The sequence below is a fragment of the Bacillus rossius genome (assembly GCF_032445375.1).
Source record: "Bacillus rossius redtenbacheri isolate Brsri chromosome 9 unlocalized genomic scaffold, Brsri_v3 Brsri_v3_scf9_1, whole genome shotgun sequence".
Taxonomy (NCBI): Eukaryota; Metazoa; Arthropoda; class Insecta; order Phasmatodea; family Bacillidae; genus Bacillus; species Bacillus rossius.
Genome location: NW_026962012.1, coordinates 18910944 through 18926163, shown reverse-complemented (window position 1 = coordinate 18926163; position 15220 = coordinate 18910944). Strand labels below are relative to the sequence as shown.

Sequence of the window (15220 nt, the reverse complement as noted above, 5' to 3'; positions counted from 1 at the left end):
CCTTGCGACTGATCTTTCCTACTGTGGATTCTGGATCGTTATGTCTGTAGTCAGGTCGATTGGCCTCGTGTTTCGGAGACATCTGGTATATAGCCTGACATTCTACATGGCCTGGCCTCGTGGTCCGAAGACACTTAGCCTATATGCCTAACATGGTACAAGACCTAGTTGGAAGGTATTCCAAGTATCGATAAATTAGACTTCCATGGTAGGGATAGCGATAACGTATTTATTTCGTCGGACAGGTATCATGTTTACAGTAGTTTTTCGTGGATAAAATGATTAATAAATTTAAATAAAGGTAATAGGAAACAGATTTTACTTTGATTTGAAGCATTTGTTACTTTATCACTGATTGAGAATCGAAAAAAGACGGATATCGATTTAATCAAATCAGTAAATTAATGTGATTTTTTTTATAAATTTAGGAATTGTTTCCGAAATCCTAGGTTAACAATTACGTATTTTTAAACTAGCACATTACAAGATGGCATATGTGGAGTCTTCTAAGGCCGACGAGGTCCCGATCTTAGGCAACGAGCCGCGGATACACCCGATCATGACCGAATCCTTAATATTGGCCACCACCACCAAGCCACCATCGAAATCCTAGTCTCTTAAGAAAAACATTGCGCCAGAACGTACTTTCATATACTACTTTCCCCTTTTGTATTCCTTACGTCTTTGTAATATCTCAACGAGATCCGAAAAAGCATTTAAATATCAGTTTTTTTCACCTATTTCAAGATCATAATAATCGTCTACTTTTTTCTCCTGCATTCCAATTCTATAAATTTGTATACTCGTACTTGTTGTCATCAGTAAGCTCGGTTTTATGTGTCCTAGGATGCTTATAAAAGGTATTTATTAGATTAAAACATTTCTGACATTGGCTCAACTAAGTGTTTTTTGGTAAAGACCTAATAACACTCGGTCCTTGCTTCTTGCTGCAGTGACTTCAATACTGATTCAGGCAACGATCCGGAAATCATATTAGCTTCTGCAACTAATACCATATACTTACTGAGGGCTTATATTGAATTTAAATATTTTGACATTCAATTTTAATTTTTAAAAATTCTTATTGAAATTTATAAATATTCAAACATAAACATACCAAAAATTTTACAAATTCATAGTTCTGCTTCTTACCTGTTGATTTGCTACATGTTGTGTTGAAGTATGTGTAACATCTCAGATCTCGGTATAATGAGTAATTTGGTAGGAGTAATTTCGTTGATGGAACGGAAGTCGCGTGTAGCGGAAACGTACGCTGCTGTCATTTGTGTAAGTCTCAGAAATATCGAAAAGATGGCGGACCCGCGTGATTCACCTGTATGTATTGCTTTCGTGAACATCATATAATTTACATCGCACATAGGTATTATAAATAAAACAAATATATTTTAATAGTTATAATTTAGTCATAAAAAGAAATAATGTTCAATTTAAAAAAAAACGTTATGCATTAAAATTTTGCTAACCCTTACTTCACACTGAAATGTAGAGATTGCGCAGCTATCATCATACTGTAGACACAGAACAAATTATTAGCCTACACACACACACACACATATATATTATATATATATATATATACGACACCGTGAAAAATAATAGAATTTCGTAATGAAATTCTTACTGTTAAATCTTAAACGTTGAAACAGCTCTATAAGGTTAGGGTTTATTTATAGAAAATATTTGTAGACTGATTATAGTCGTTTTGTTAGTTTTATGTGTTAGTAATGTCATAGAAGTATAACTTCTAATGTGTGTACCTAAATAAAAGCTCCCTTTTTTTTTGTATACGAAATAATTGAACTATGATATCTTTGAATAATTTTTTTAGTGGGATTACGTTACACGTCTCGTTACGTTTTGATGAGTCATCGGCTCGACCTACCCTACCAGCTGTAAATAAGTTTCAATTCAAACATAATAATCATGAAATTAGTACAGTCCCGTTGAGACACGCCGTATATAAAAAGATACTCATATTTTGTTACGTTTAGACTCCTGCAATTTGTAACTCACGTGTAAACTAGAAAATGCGTTCTTGAAAAGCGACATCCTAATAAAAAGATATATTTAATATATCTTCACGCATCGATTCCTGTGTTTCAGCACAAGACTGGCCGTTACAATGTTTTGAACTCATGCTTTGTTTTATTTGTCACCAAAAAAAATATCTGAGACAATGAAATATTATTAGACACGATGGAAGCTAAAGTCGTGAGCTGCGAATACGAGTGTGCATTTTTCTCATTCCTCTTGTGTGAAATTCACAAAAAAGCTATAAAAAACGGCGCTTTTAGAAAATTTTTACAATTTTCTAATGAGAAGTTTTTGAAAAAAAAAAATACGAAAAGCAAAGATACATATTTTTTTATAAGCAATGAAAAATTCGCTTTACTATTTACAGAGAAAAACTGTCAAAGTTGCAAATACCAATTTTACATTAAATATTAAATACTGGGGAGTACCTTAAATATACGATAACATTTTTAAACAACTAATTAACAAGTGGATATTTTTGTATGTATCTATTAAAAGTTCAAAACACTGTTGTTTTTTTTAAAATAAACACAATCGAAATAGACTTTTTAAAATTAAAAATAATTTATTACAGGCAATTCTCCTTAAAACTAATTATTGTATCTTGATCAAGTATTAAATTTTAGGAACAAATTTCGCTGAAATTTTTATAATGTTATGGCTGAAACACGTAAGCCAAATAACTCATATTTATATAAAAACTATAGTAAAAATTCCTTTACTATTGTACTTAAAATTACATTCAAAAGGGACTTGCGCGCGCCAATTTTTATGAGATATTTACTGAAATTGACATTTGTCAAGTCAACAGTATATAAAAGTCTTTTATGTTCAATTGACATTTAATATTTGACGCATCACTCATTTACTTGTCAGTGGATATAGAGACAACTATCGGGATACCGATGCAGCATGTAAAGCTAGTTTACGATTGGGACCTTTAGAAATAAAAATGAATAATTAGTCATGAACTAAACACACAACTCTATGTATACTAGTATAACAGTTTATGGTTGTATGCAGGTGTCTGATGAGTCATGTCTAAAGGAAGTGGTATATCATATCCGTATCGCCTACTATCCTTTCGTATGTCAAAGGGCAAGACAGTTTAAAACATGAGTAACTGTTCTTCAGTTTTTAAGTAGATTTCAAAGGAAGACTACCTTCTGTAGCCCTTGCCCTGGTGCGCCATAGTTATTCGTTTCATGGCCCATACACCTCACCTCAAAGAATGATTTGTAGAGAGTTAGAAAAACTGAACGAGCGTTTTGGTGGACACATTAAGAAAATAAATATTGAGCAAAAAGGTCCTAGGGGTCCAAACATTTTGTTGTAACTTTTTTTAAATATTTTTCTTAAGCTTTACCGAAATTTGACCTCTTAAACACTATAGCTTTTTTGTCGCGTATTTTAGATTTGATATTTTTATTAACGTTTGGTCCATGATGCATCCTTCGTCTATGCAAGGCAGTGTTAGATGCAAAGAACGACTAAACGATTAGTTGTGAACTCAAAGTCAGAAACATGGAAACAAATAGGCAATAAGGTCAAAATTCACTTGATTTAAAAATAAAAATAAATTCGTTCGAGAAATTCAAGTGCATTTAAAAACTTCCCTAGGTATTGTTTATTACGACGGTGCACTAAATTGGTATAAAACTCTATCAGCTTGTGTAAAATATGATACAGTTTTACACCGTTGTGATAAACAATACCTAGGGAAGTTTTTAAAAGCATTTGAACTTCTTGAAAGCGAATAGTTTTTTTTTAATAAATTTAACGTTGACCTTTTTGCCTATTTGTTACTTACCATTTGTTCTGACCCTTGTGAGATCACAACTAATTCTTTAGTCGTTCTTTGCATCCAACACCTAATGTAAATAAAAATATCAAATCTAAAACATGAAACAAATATTCTATAGGGGTTAAGAGGTCAAATTTCTGCAAAATTTAATAAAATACAAAAATATATAACAAAAATATTGGTACACCTAGGGTCTTTTTGCTCAATATGTGTTTTCTATACGCGGGCGAGCGACTGGGATCTGACCTAGAGGCATGCCGCTGCTAGTATGTCACCCCGCACAGCACCCAGGCCGAGCTATCAGCTTCTGCTACTAGCGTTATACCACTCTGTGGACCACTACTGTTGCGACCTACATTTCCAGTGTTACGGCTTTTCCAAAAGTGAAATAATGAAATATTGGATTTTTTTTTTTTAACCCTGAAAAGAGCATTTCAAAATTCGTACTTACTGGTGTTTGAGAAATTACCGTTTAGAGGTTATTTTAGGTAGTCTGCATAGTGACAAGGCCGCCGCCATTGTGGTTTAGCGTACCAGCGTGATCCTGTGGTCATTACGGGTATCAGACGTATGTAATGATTTTTTTTGTCGATCGTAACAAGTAGGGCTCCGATCCCCAATACTGCTTAAAGAATCCTTGTCAAGGGTTGACGCTTGGGTTTGGATGCACAGTACATACCCGTCCGTACACGAAACACATATTATATCTTTGATTTTTATTTACTGACACAAAATCCAAAAACAAAATATACATGTAACAGTAAATATCGAGATGCACAGGTTCCAGTTTCTACGCTAAAGCACGTCGTGGCCTATAAACGGTTAATTTCTCAGAGATTTCGCAACGCTGTTGTCAGTGTAAATAAAGGGACGTCTGTAGTACGCGGTGCCGGAGCTGCGCTAGCGGGGGCAGAGCCATCTGTCAAGTGTCGGGGGAACAGGTGTCGCGAGTGGGCGGCTTGGCACGCGCTGCACCGAGGACAGGACGCGGATAAAAATGGAGCCGGACGGCTGCCCGCACGCCCACCATGAGCGCGGCCGCAATTGTCAGCAGCGCTCCGCGGCGCAGTACCTGCACTTCCCGCTTGCGCAACACGTACCACGTACCCACTAACAGTGTGCATGCCACGAAAATACGCTCGTGAAAAGTAACCACGACTGCGGGCTTGGGCCACGTCCTTGGTCCTACCACGAATCGAACGTAGCACAGAAATTGGTCCAGCTGCATTTGCATCGTAGTCAACCATCTTGTAAACCTGGTATTAAATAACATACGTAGTAAATTAATTAAAAGCAGTAAAAAGGAAAAATAATAAAATAGTAAACCTGGTATTAAAAAATGTTTTTACATCAGATTTAAACCACGTCATTTATAATTTTGGCCTACTTCATTTTGCATTGCGATGCCGTTTTATAGAAAGTATAATCAGAAAAACTCTGAAAGACCCTGTTCAGAATTTTATCTCTATCATTACGAATAAGCAGATAAATCTACATTTTTACCCCCCTTAAGTAAACAAAGTAATGTAAGGTCAAATTGGCATAAATGAACGATCCGACCTAATTTCTGCAGCTCCCCTTGCTAATCTACATTTCGAAATTCATTTAGTTCAAGTAAAAACACTATTAACAGACATACTAAAAATGTTCGTTTCCAGCCAATCTGCAATCATGTCACAATACGTGCCAGATGTTTTCCCTAATGTTAACAGCTTCGGAACGTATTTATAAATATTTAAAGTTGCTTCGAATTTCACACAACTTTCTCACTTAACCAAAACTAGGAACTAGGTATCCACAAACATGAATAGTACATACGTGATCTGAATTTTCTGTCGATCCCCAAAGGTCAATTAAACGAAGTGTATATTAGAAAGCATAATTATGGTTCTTAGAACACTCACCATACATTAAAAACACCATTGTTTTCCGCCACCACTAACACTCGCATAGCTAAAGCTATATTTATCACTTATTTTGTTACCTAAACACATTTCAAAAGTCAACACGATACATAAATAACAAAAACTACACCGCAACACGACACTCGGTTCCACTAAAAAATTTATCCTCTTCAGAGATTACACATTATCTACCACGGAAGAAGTAAAATTACGTGATACAAACATCTTAATAAATATTGGAATATAAGCTATTAGAGCCCCCAGACAGACAACATATAAAAAAGAAAGAAAAACGTTTAAACTTAGGTTAAATTAATGAATAGGAAACACCTGAAATTATTTTCCTATATAAAATAGTTAAAAATTTCAAACTGGTAGTTATATCTACAATATCTGGGATGTATATTGCAAATTTTGTTTTGAGTTTCGTACATCTCAATATTCAAAAATTATTTTTTAAAAAAAATACAAGTTATATTTTTAACTAAATGTTTAACCAAATAATATATTTGAGGATAAAGACGCCATATTGGTTTCAGTAATTTTTAAAATGTCAATATTCTAAGGAAAGCTTTAACATAATTCTTAATAGCTGTAACAAATATAAATGAAATTATAAGCATTTAAATTAGAATCACAATGTAAAAATAATGAAATTATCAATAGATCCTATATTAAAGCATTTATAAATAATTTAAAAGTAAATAGGAATTAAATGATGCCATAACTGTTAAAATAATTTTTATCCCTAAACAATTTTTAAAATTTAAGGTTAATTTCGCCACCAACGTTTAAGATATTAAACTAAACTTAACAATACTTCAGCTATGTTTAATAAAGACTTGCATTTCACTAAGTATTTACCTTTTTTTAAGATATATATCTATAGTTTAACTTTAAACAACCAATTTCGGTCGTTTAACTTCTTAACAATTAATTAGTGCACATCAAAATTACTGGCCAATAGACTCAGCTAATACTTAAAGACGAAAACAAGACAAATAAATAACCTTAAAACTTTAAGCAAGAAATAATAGTTAAAAATTATTATGAAGATAATAATTTAAATATGCATATTTTACTAAATAAAGTATGTTCTAAAGGAAAACAAACTTCTGCTTGTGATCCATCAAATAAAATTATGCATAATATATTATTTTAATGAAGAATTATTATCAATTATAATTATATGTGATATTTTTAAGATAAATTAGCTCATATTCTAATTTTTAAATGAATAAGTTTTTATGTTGTAATAAAAGTTATATATATTGACGCCGACCGCCAATGCTCCTCTATGTCGCATAGACCGCTATGCCTCATCAACGTCTCACGAAGGCGTGTGCAGCAAATGCGCTCATTCGCGCACCAAAAAGTGTAGATCGTGCAACGAGGCGAACGCCAGGCAACAAGGATCCCGCCGGGTGTGGCATATCCCTCCGCCGAACTACAACAAATGTAATTTTGTATATTTTTTCACAGGCTTTTTATTAGACATTATTTCATCATTTAATAATTCAGTCCTCTCAAAAATTATGTTTCACTGTGGGCCTTGTCCCGAACCTGGCCGGTTCAGTTTCCCGCGAAAATCACACGTTTCCGCAGGAGGGCTGGCGGGCGAGGGCGGTCGCGCGCGGTGAGAGCGGGAGTGTCCTTCAGGAGCTCGGAGAGGCTGGCAGCTTCCGCGCAACACGGAACCAGAAACTTTTGTTTTCACCGACATGTAGTTTCAATAATCGTAATATTTCTCAATCTTTTCGTACAGTTCCGTGGTCGGCCTCAATTTGCCATGTGGTATTTCACTTAAATTAATAAGTGCTCAAAGACGAGTGTTCAGCATAATACGTAAGTACTGTGGGAAGTCTACGGGAAGTTACGTCGGTGCTTCACGCAACAACCTAGCCGACCGGCTAAATAGTTTCAGCCCGCACGGGGCAGCCAGTAGGTGACAGGTGCCACCAAACTTATTAACGAGTCAATATCTGGGACAAGTCTAAGAGTCAGGTAGAGTCGCCGGAGTTACGGGCCTACGTGTCATTAGTCCAGTGTAATACGTAAAGTGTAATAGTGAAGTGTTTTATTCGTCAGGGTATAATATTTCATATAAGGGTTTATTTTGTAGCCGCCGCACGGTATAGTGCCACCAAACTTACTAACGAGTCAATATCTGGGACAAGTCTAAGAGTCAGGTAGAGTCGCCGGAATTACGGGCCTACGTGTCATTAGCCCAGTGTAATACGTAAAGTGTAATAATGAAGTGTTTTATTCGTCAGGGTATAATATGTCATGTTAGGGTTTATTCTGTAACCGCCGCATCATGTGCAAGAGTAGGTCCTTCACGCGTAGTAAAATCGTGAGCCGCCACTGAGGAAGTGGCTGCGCATGTGACTATTCAATTCGCGACAACCGTTATGGCCAGGATGGACAGCACTATGTATAGGGCTGTGCCGTAATAAATTCATTAGGCATCAATCAGTAACTTTGTGTTCTTCTTCAGGCGTCCCGAGTGGCCATAATAGTTCGGGGGCCCTACTGTGTTAACCCCTACCTCTAGCCACGAGGCCGAACCTTCCCTGAGATCACGAACTGTATAAAAATCACGTAACAATCAATGGAGGTAGAGGGGACGGCATCTATATATATATGAATCAGGAATTTGCAAAAGGTACAAAGTCCACTTTTTAGCGAAAATGAGTTATAACCATGAAAATGATCTATGAAGTAAGGGCTATCTGTTCAGCAGGAAAAGGTCCAAAGTCCAATACATTAAGCACAGTTAAATGCACTATGAATTTTTAGGGAATTTGCAAAAGGTCTCATGTCCTGGACATGGCACCTTTTGAAAATGAAAAGTATATGTCGTGGACTTGATACTTTTTTTCAAATGAAATATTTGTGAGGTTCCTTCATAGAGATAATATTTTATGGAGTGGTAACAGCATTATATACAAATAAGCAAAATATGTTTATGATTTCTTGTTATGTAAGCTTCACTCTATATAGTAAAACCTCTATGGTTGTAGGAACAACAGTTGGCAACAGTGGCATTTTATCGTAATTATTTTGTTTACATTTAGTTAACATTGTTTTGTTTTCTGAATGGAACACATACAGTCGAAAATGGATAGCAACTGTACTAAGAAACGAAAAGGTGTAAGAAATGATGATAGTTATAAGCGAAATATGATAAAAAAGGCAAAAATAAAGGGTTTGCCTCACACAAACCATGCAGGAAAAGAAATTCGTGCCAGACAAACGGGATCCCAATGCAAGTAAGTGAACCTTTCAGTACATAAAAATGCAATCATACCCAACATAACCTACGTGTAAAGATATTAACATTATATTATTGTATAAACCTAAAACATCGTGTTTATTCGACATTTTTGTGTGTGCTATTGTAAGATTATTAATTTGTTCTAATAAAATATGTTATGTTTCTTACAGCTGCAAGAAACGGTGCTTTGGACATTTTACTGAGTACCAGCAAATTGATGTGATCCAAAGGATAAATGGCTACGACACAAAGAATGAGCAAGATATTTACCTCCAAGGATTAATCCAATCAGTACCTATTCAGCGGAGGCGACCCCGAAGTGGTGAGGGCTCAACAAAGGCAAATTCTTTCATTTATAATGTAGTATGTGATTCTGAAAGGATCAAAGTTTGCCGCAATGCTTTTATTGCCTTACATGGTATTACGGCAAAACGCGTACGCCGTTTATGTACATTACTTTCACAAGGTAAAATCCCAAAAGAAAAACGTGGAAAACATAGAAATGGAAGAGAAATAGCAGGTGAAGAGCTGAGAAAAATCCACGAACATATTGAATCCTTTCCGGTACATGAGTCTCATTACTCGTCTAGAGATGTATTTTATTTAGATGCTAGGCTCAATGTAACCAAAATGTATGGTATGTTTAAAGAACAGAATCCAACTTCTAAAGTCTCTTACAAATACTACACAAAATATTTCAGAGACAACTTTTCCCTTTCATTCGGCCAACCGCAAGTAGATACGTGTTCGAAATGTGAACAACTGTCAGCCAAATTAAAGAATCCACATCTGACGGCTGGTATGAAGGGTGTTGCGGAGACTGAGAAACTAGTGCATCTTAGGAAAGCAAACAAATTTCACCATCAAATGAAACTTGTTACAGAAATGTGTGCGAAAGATGACAGTATTGCAGGAATAGTTATTGATTTCATGCAAAATGTACCACTGCCACATATTCCTGTTCAAGAAATATTTTATTTGCGCCAATTGTGGGTTTTTGTATGCAACATTCACGATCTGAGGACTGGGAAGTCAGTGTTTTATATTTATCACGAAGGCCAAGCACACAAAGGACCAAACGAGGTGTGTTCATTCATTCTCGATTATATTGCGACGTACATTAAGTCAAATGTTAGAGAACTACATGTATTCTCAGACGGCTGCCCTTGTCAAAACCGAAATAATACAGTTTCACGGTTCATGATGGCTTTAACTGATACAGGCAGATTTCAGAACATCCACCAGTACTTTCCACAGCGTGGACATTCATACCTGCCATGCGACAGGAATTTTGCAGTTGTTAAAAGAGCTATCAAACACATTGATAGAATTTATACTCCTAAAGAGTATGTAGAAATCATTGTCAGCTCTTCCGCCAAAAACAACTTTGAAGTGAAAATGGTTGACTCGTACGATATCCTAGATTTTAAGGGATGGTGGCCTTCGTGTTATAAAAGAACAGCTACCTCGTTAGAAACATCCAAACGAGAAGTACCAAGAGATCGAAAGGAACACTTCACTATTTCCAAATATTATGACTGTACATACACATCAGATGCAAAAGGTACTGTAAGTGTGAGCGAACATATTAATGGACTTATTCGGCATACGTTTTACCTAAGCCTCCCATACAAAAATGACATCCCTACACTACCAACAAGACACGCATATCCAGAAGGACATGTTGCAATCAGGAAGGAAAAACTCCTCGATATTGCGAAATGTAAGCAGTACGTTACAGTAAGTGAAGAAGCTATAGCATTTTATGAAGATGTGCTTCGTTTGCCAGTCACAATGGACAATCACTAAGTGCTACCTACTGTTTCCAGAACTAATATCATTCATTGCTAACATGTGTTTTCAATTATTATATCTCTTAAATACATAGAGTAACATTTTTGTTTCATTTTCAGAAGTGATGCCAGTGACAGTTTAGGGTTATATTTGTAAAAGGGCATAAGTCCAGCAGATTTAAATATTTGTACATATGTTATTTTACGATGTAACACAATTATTATCATGTGCCATCATTTCTGTAGTATTATGGTGTGTATACAAAATTCCATTTAATGCTAGAATTATATGGCCACATGCAAACCAGTTTTTTGTGTTTTTCTCACAATTCATGTTTTTGGACATGCGACCTTCTGCAAATACCTGATTCATATATATATATATATATATATATATATATATATATATATATATATATATATATATATATATATATATATATATATATCCATAATAACAAGTGTAAATTATATATATATATATATAATTTACACTTGTTATTATGGAAATATTTTTTTCCTTTACATTGGTTTGAAACAAATCCGAACCCTTAAAGACCAACGATTTTTGCTTGCTAATTATAGGTTAGTTGTTTTTTTCATCAGTATTGCAAGGACCCTTTCAATTTATTCCACAATGATTAATACAAAATGCATGGACATTTTCATGAGTTGAATATTTCGTTCATCTCTAGCATATTTAAATATAAAAAATAGAGAGCTACATATTGTTGAAAGCATGAGATCACAGTTTAACCTAAACAAGAAAGATCAAGGGCTAGAATTATATTTCATATATTACTTATCAATTGCAACTAAATTTTACATGCACATTTGAAAACATCATAAAGACATTTTCACAATTCCATTCAAAAGCAATAACCTAACCTAAAAATAATATTCAATTTGTTTAAAATAATTGTTTTTAAAACAATATGTAATATATACAATGTTTGAGTAATTAAAATATTTTTCAAACTTTATGAACTACATTTGTTTTCAAACTTAACTTGATGTGACACAAAAAGAACAAAATAGATTGGTCACTGCTTGTAATTATTTAATTTCTAATAAACTTTAATAAGGTTAGACATTGAAAACTTCTTGAAGTTAGGGAAACACAAGAAATATATAGTAAGGTGAAAAAGCTTAACATTATAATAAAATGTTTAGGTAACTTTAATTACCCTTAGTTGATGTCGACCCAAATGTCTCCCCTGATCATAAAGACCATTATGCTGTGCCAACTCCTGATCCACCCCTGTCCCATGCAGTGTGTTAAGGGTAAAATAGTTGTACAACATTGTCCACCGGTCAACGAAAACGAGGCCAACACTCGGAAGCACCCGCGCACTGCGCGTGTCTAGGGGGGGGGGGGGGAGTACAGGCGGACGAAGCGAGACGCGCGGAGAGGGGTCAGTAGTCATCTATCGAGTGAACGATGCGGACGTATGCAGAGGACCGGGTCGGAGAGCAGAGACTGATGAGACCAAGCGTGATAAGTGGGAAGTATAGCGAACTGTTTAGGACAATCAGGGACATATTCATTAGGAACAAGAGACTAGTGACCATGGAGAGAAGTTGAGAACCTGCGAGACATACGTGAGTAGACTGTACCGAGGGCGACAGTCCGAATCAGGGTTACGTGTAGTACATCGCGAATCATACCTGTAAATGTTCACAATTGTAAATAAGGTTTTCATGTCCAGACATTGTGTGTACCATCGGGCATGTCACCACAGTTGCGGGACAGACATAACGCCTCAGTCGCCAACACCTTAATGTAACTTCATCCCGACTATCAACGAGAGGGGGCAATAGCTAGCAAATCGTACAAACATATCACTATACCACGGGGGCAGCCCGCACTAGGCGCCTGGCCACCGAAACACGTGCAGCCGAGCTCACTCGGCGGTTGCACGGGTGTTGTGCCTCAGGTACCCCCATGTAATGAGACTGTGTGAGAATTTTGTTAAAAACACTGTACCCAAATCCTGCAAACTTTTATTAGTAGTGCGGATAGGAGTTGTTTTCCCCCTGCCACAAGGCCTGAACCCCGACCCTAGTATTGAGACCGGACAAGCTTCGCATGGGGGGTAATATCCGCTACTACAACAAGTGGCGCCCGACTTCTGTGGTCAGCTAATAGTAAATTCATGCTGAACATTTATATGAGACGTTTATTAAATTCTGAGCGAGCAGGGAAGAGATGCGGCACGGCAGGGCCGAGCGTAGGGGACGCAGCTGTGAGCGGAAGCTGGTGCGACAGGGCGACGTGACAAGATAGTGGCGGATCGGGTTACGATGCATCCCACAGTGCTGGCGCGTAACAAGAGTCGGGTGGCTATGCCGGTTAGACAGCGACGGGAAGATAGTGAATGTCGACGCATCTGATAAGAATGTCAGGAAAGAGCGAGTGGTGTGACTTACCGCATCCGGACGATAACGCCGCGAGTGGGGACACAGAGAGATTGTGTACGTGTTTGTGGACACGAGAGGTTAAGCCGAGTACGGACAAGTGTGGCGGGGACAGTAACCGCGAACTAACATACTAACAAGGCGAAGGTAACTGGGAAATGGACACACAAACAATGACCAAAGCGGCTGTGAAGGGCGACGAGGGGAAAGTCATAAACAGCAGAGCAGGGGTGGAGGTGACGTTGACCGGACGTAACGAGTTTCCAGTGGTGCTGCAAGTAGCGGATAGGTCGACCCTGCTGCCAGAGTTCGCGTGTGAAATACACGAAAATCCACGAGCCTTTATCCAGACATGCCGGGATAAACTGAGGGACGTTCCGCGGAACACACGGGTAACTAGAGTAAGCGGACAACTGCGAGGGCGGGCCTTACTTTGGTGGACCGAAACGGGTGATTACCTAACATACTGGGGCGAATTCGAACGGACGCACGAACGCCGTTTCGACGGACATCTCTCGCGGAAACATTGCCGACAGACAGAACACTGCGAAGCGCAAGGCAGGGACGAAAGTGTCGAAGTTTTCATACACAAGAAAGCACAATTGCATCGCCGACTGGACCCGAACGTACCCATGAAACAAATTATACTCGTCATCGGCGAATTAGTGCTACCAGAACTAAGACCGTTTTTGAGGGGAGTGGCCGACTGGAATTTAATAGACTTTGTGGAGATAGCCCAGGGAGTAGAAAGGGATCTGTGTAGATTCAGAAATGCACACTGGTCGCAGGAGCGGGCGGCGGGACACATTACAAGAGCAGGTGGAGCCAGAGGTGGAATTGGCAGTGGTTCCATATGTTCGTCGCAGCCCGCCTGGTGCTGGATGCCCGGCTACTGCCCAGGGAGGACGTCATCAAGCTGGCCACGGAGGGAGTAAATGTGCTCACATCTGGGCGCATGCATATAACCATCGCCATATGAGACAAGCTCAGTCATACCACCGCATTGGCGATCCCAGGCTTGCGCGAGGATCTGATCCTGGGGTTACCCTGGCTAATTCAGAAGGACGCAGCGATCGACATCGGCGATGGTAAGCTGCACGTGGGCCGGCAAGGGCAACGTACTCTGTACGTCGTCGGATCACCATGACCTCCCACGACACCCCCATCCGTAGGTCTGGCAGGGATTCGCAACGAGATGCCGCACGAGTATGCGCCCCTGTTTGAGGAGGTGTTGGAGCAGCAGCCGCAGGTGTTTGCATAGGCGGACCCTTGTGCGGCACACGACGTACACCGAGCATAAGATCCCGACTCGACCACATGCCCCTATCTTTGTGAAACCATTTGAGTTCGGCCCAGGTGAGCGGCGGGTCATACAGGAACAAATCAAAGACATGTTACGTGATGGAGTCATATAACCTAGCGAGTCACCATGCAATGGCACCTTAGTTATGGCAATGAAAAAAATGGCTCGCTAAGGTTCTGTGTGAACTTTAAAAACATTAAATATGTGACTGTTCCTGCCCCGCCGCCACTGATCAACATAACTGATGCCCTGGCTGGCCTGGGTAAGGCAAAAAGTTTCACTTCGCTTGACCTAAAGTCCGGATACTGGCAGGTGCCAGTCCGCCCGGAGGACCGATCCAAGACGGCATTCACCGCTCCCAACGGTCGCAGGTACCAGTTCTGCGCCATGCTGTTCGGGGTAATGGACACTCCTGAGATGTTTCAGACCATGATGGTCAGTGTACTGGATGGGTTTGTTGGCGACTTCGTCACAGCCTACCTGGACGATGTGATTGTCTGGTCTGACACATGGTAGGAACACGCTCAGCATTTGTCCCTGGTCTTGGAGCGGCTGGTTAGACATGGATTAACCTGCAATCCACGTAAGTGCCATGTCGGAGTGGCAGAGCTGCAGTTTCTGCGGCACCTTGTCAGTGCGGACGGGTGCCAGCCGCTACCCGAGCAC

General features: G+C 38.5%; 1 protein-coding gene across 8 annotated transcripts in view; it reads right to left on the bottom strand.

Annotated features, from left to right (window-relative positions):
• The window catches only part of LOC134542678 (TGF-beta-activated kinase 1 and MAP3K7-binding protein 2), a 213601-nt gene extending 207636 nt beyond the window's left edge, over positions 1-5965 (bottom strand). For 6 of the 8 annotated variants that reach the window (XR_010076845.1, XR_010076844.1, XM_063387120.1 and 3 more), the window contains exon 1: positions 5764-5965. Coding sequence is in view for 2 of the 8 variants with exons in the window: in XM_063387123.1 (XP_063243193.1) it covers positions 5764-5766 (3 nt within the window). In the remaining 6 variants the exon portion in view is untranslated. Of the gene's footprint in view, positions 1-5677 lie in introns of all 8 variants that reach the window. The other 2 variants (XM_063387121.1, XM_063387124.1) reach the window with 2 other exon arrangements.
• Positions 5966-15220: the final 9255 nt, after the last annotated feature.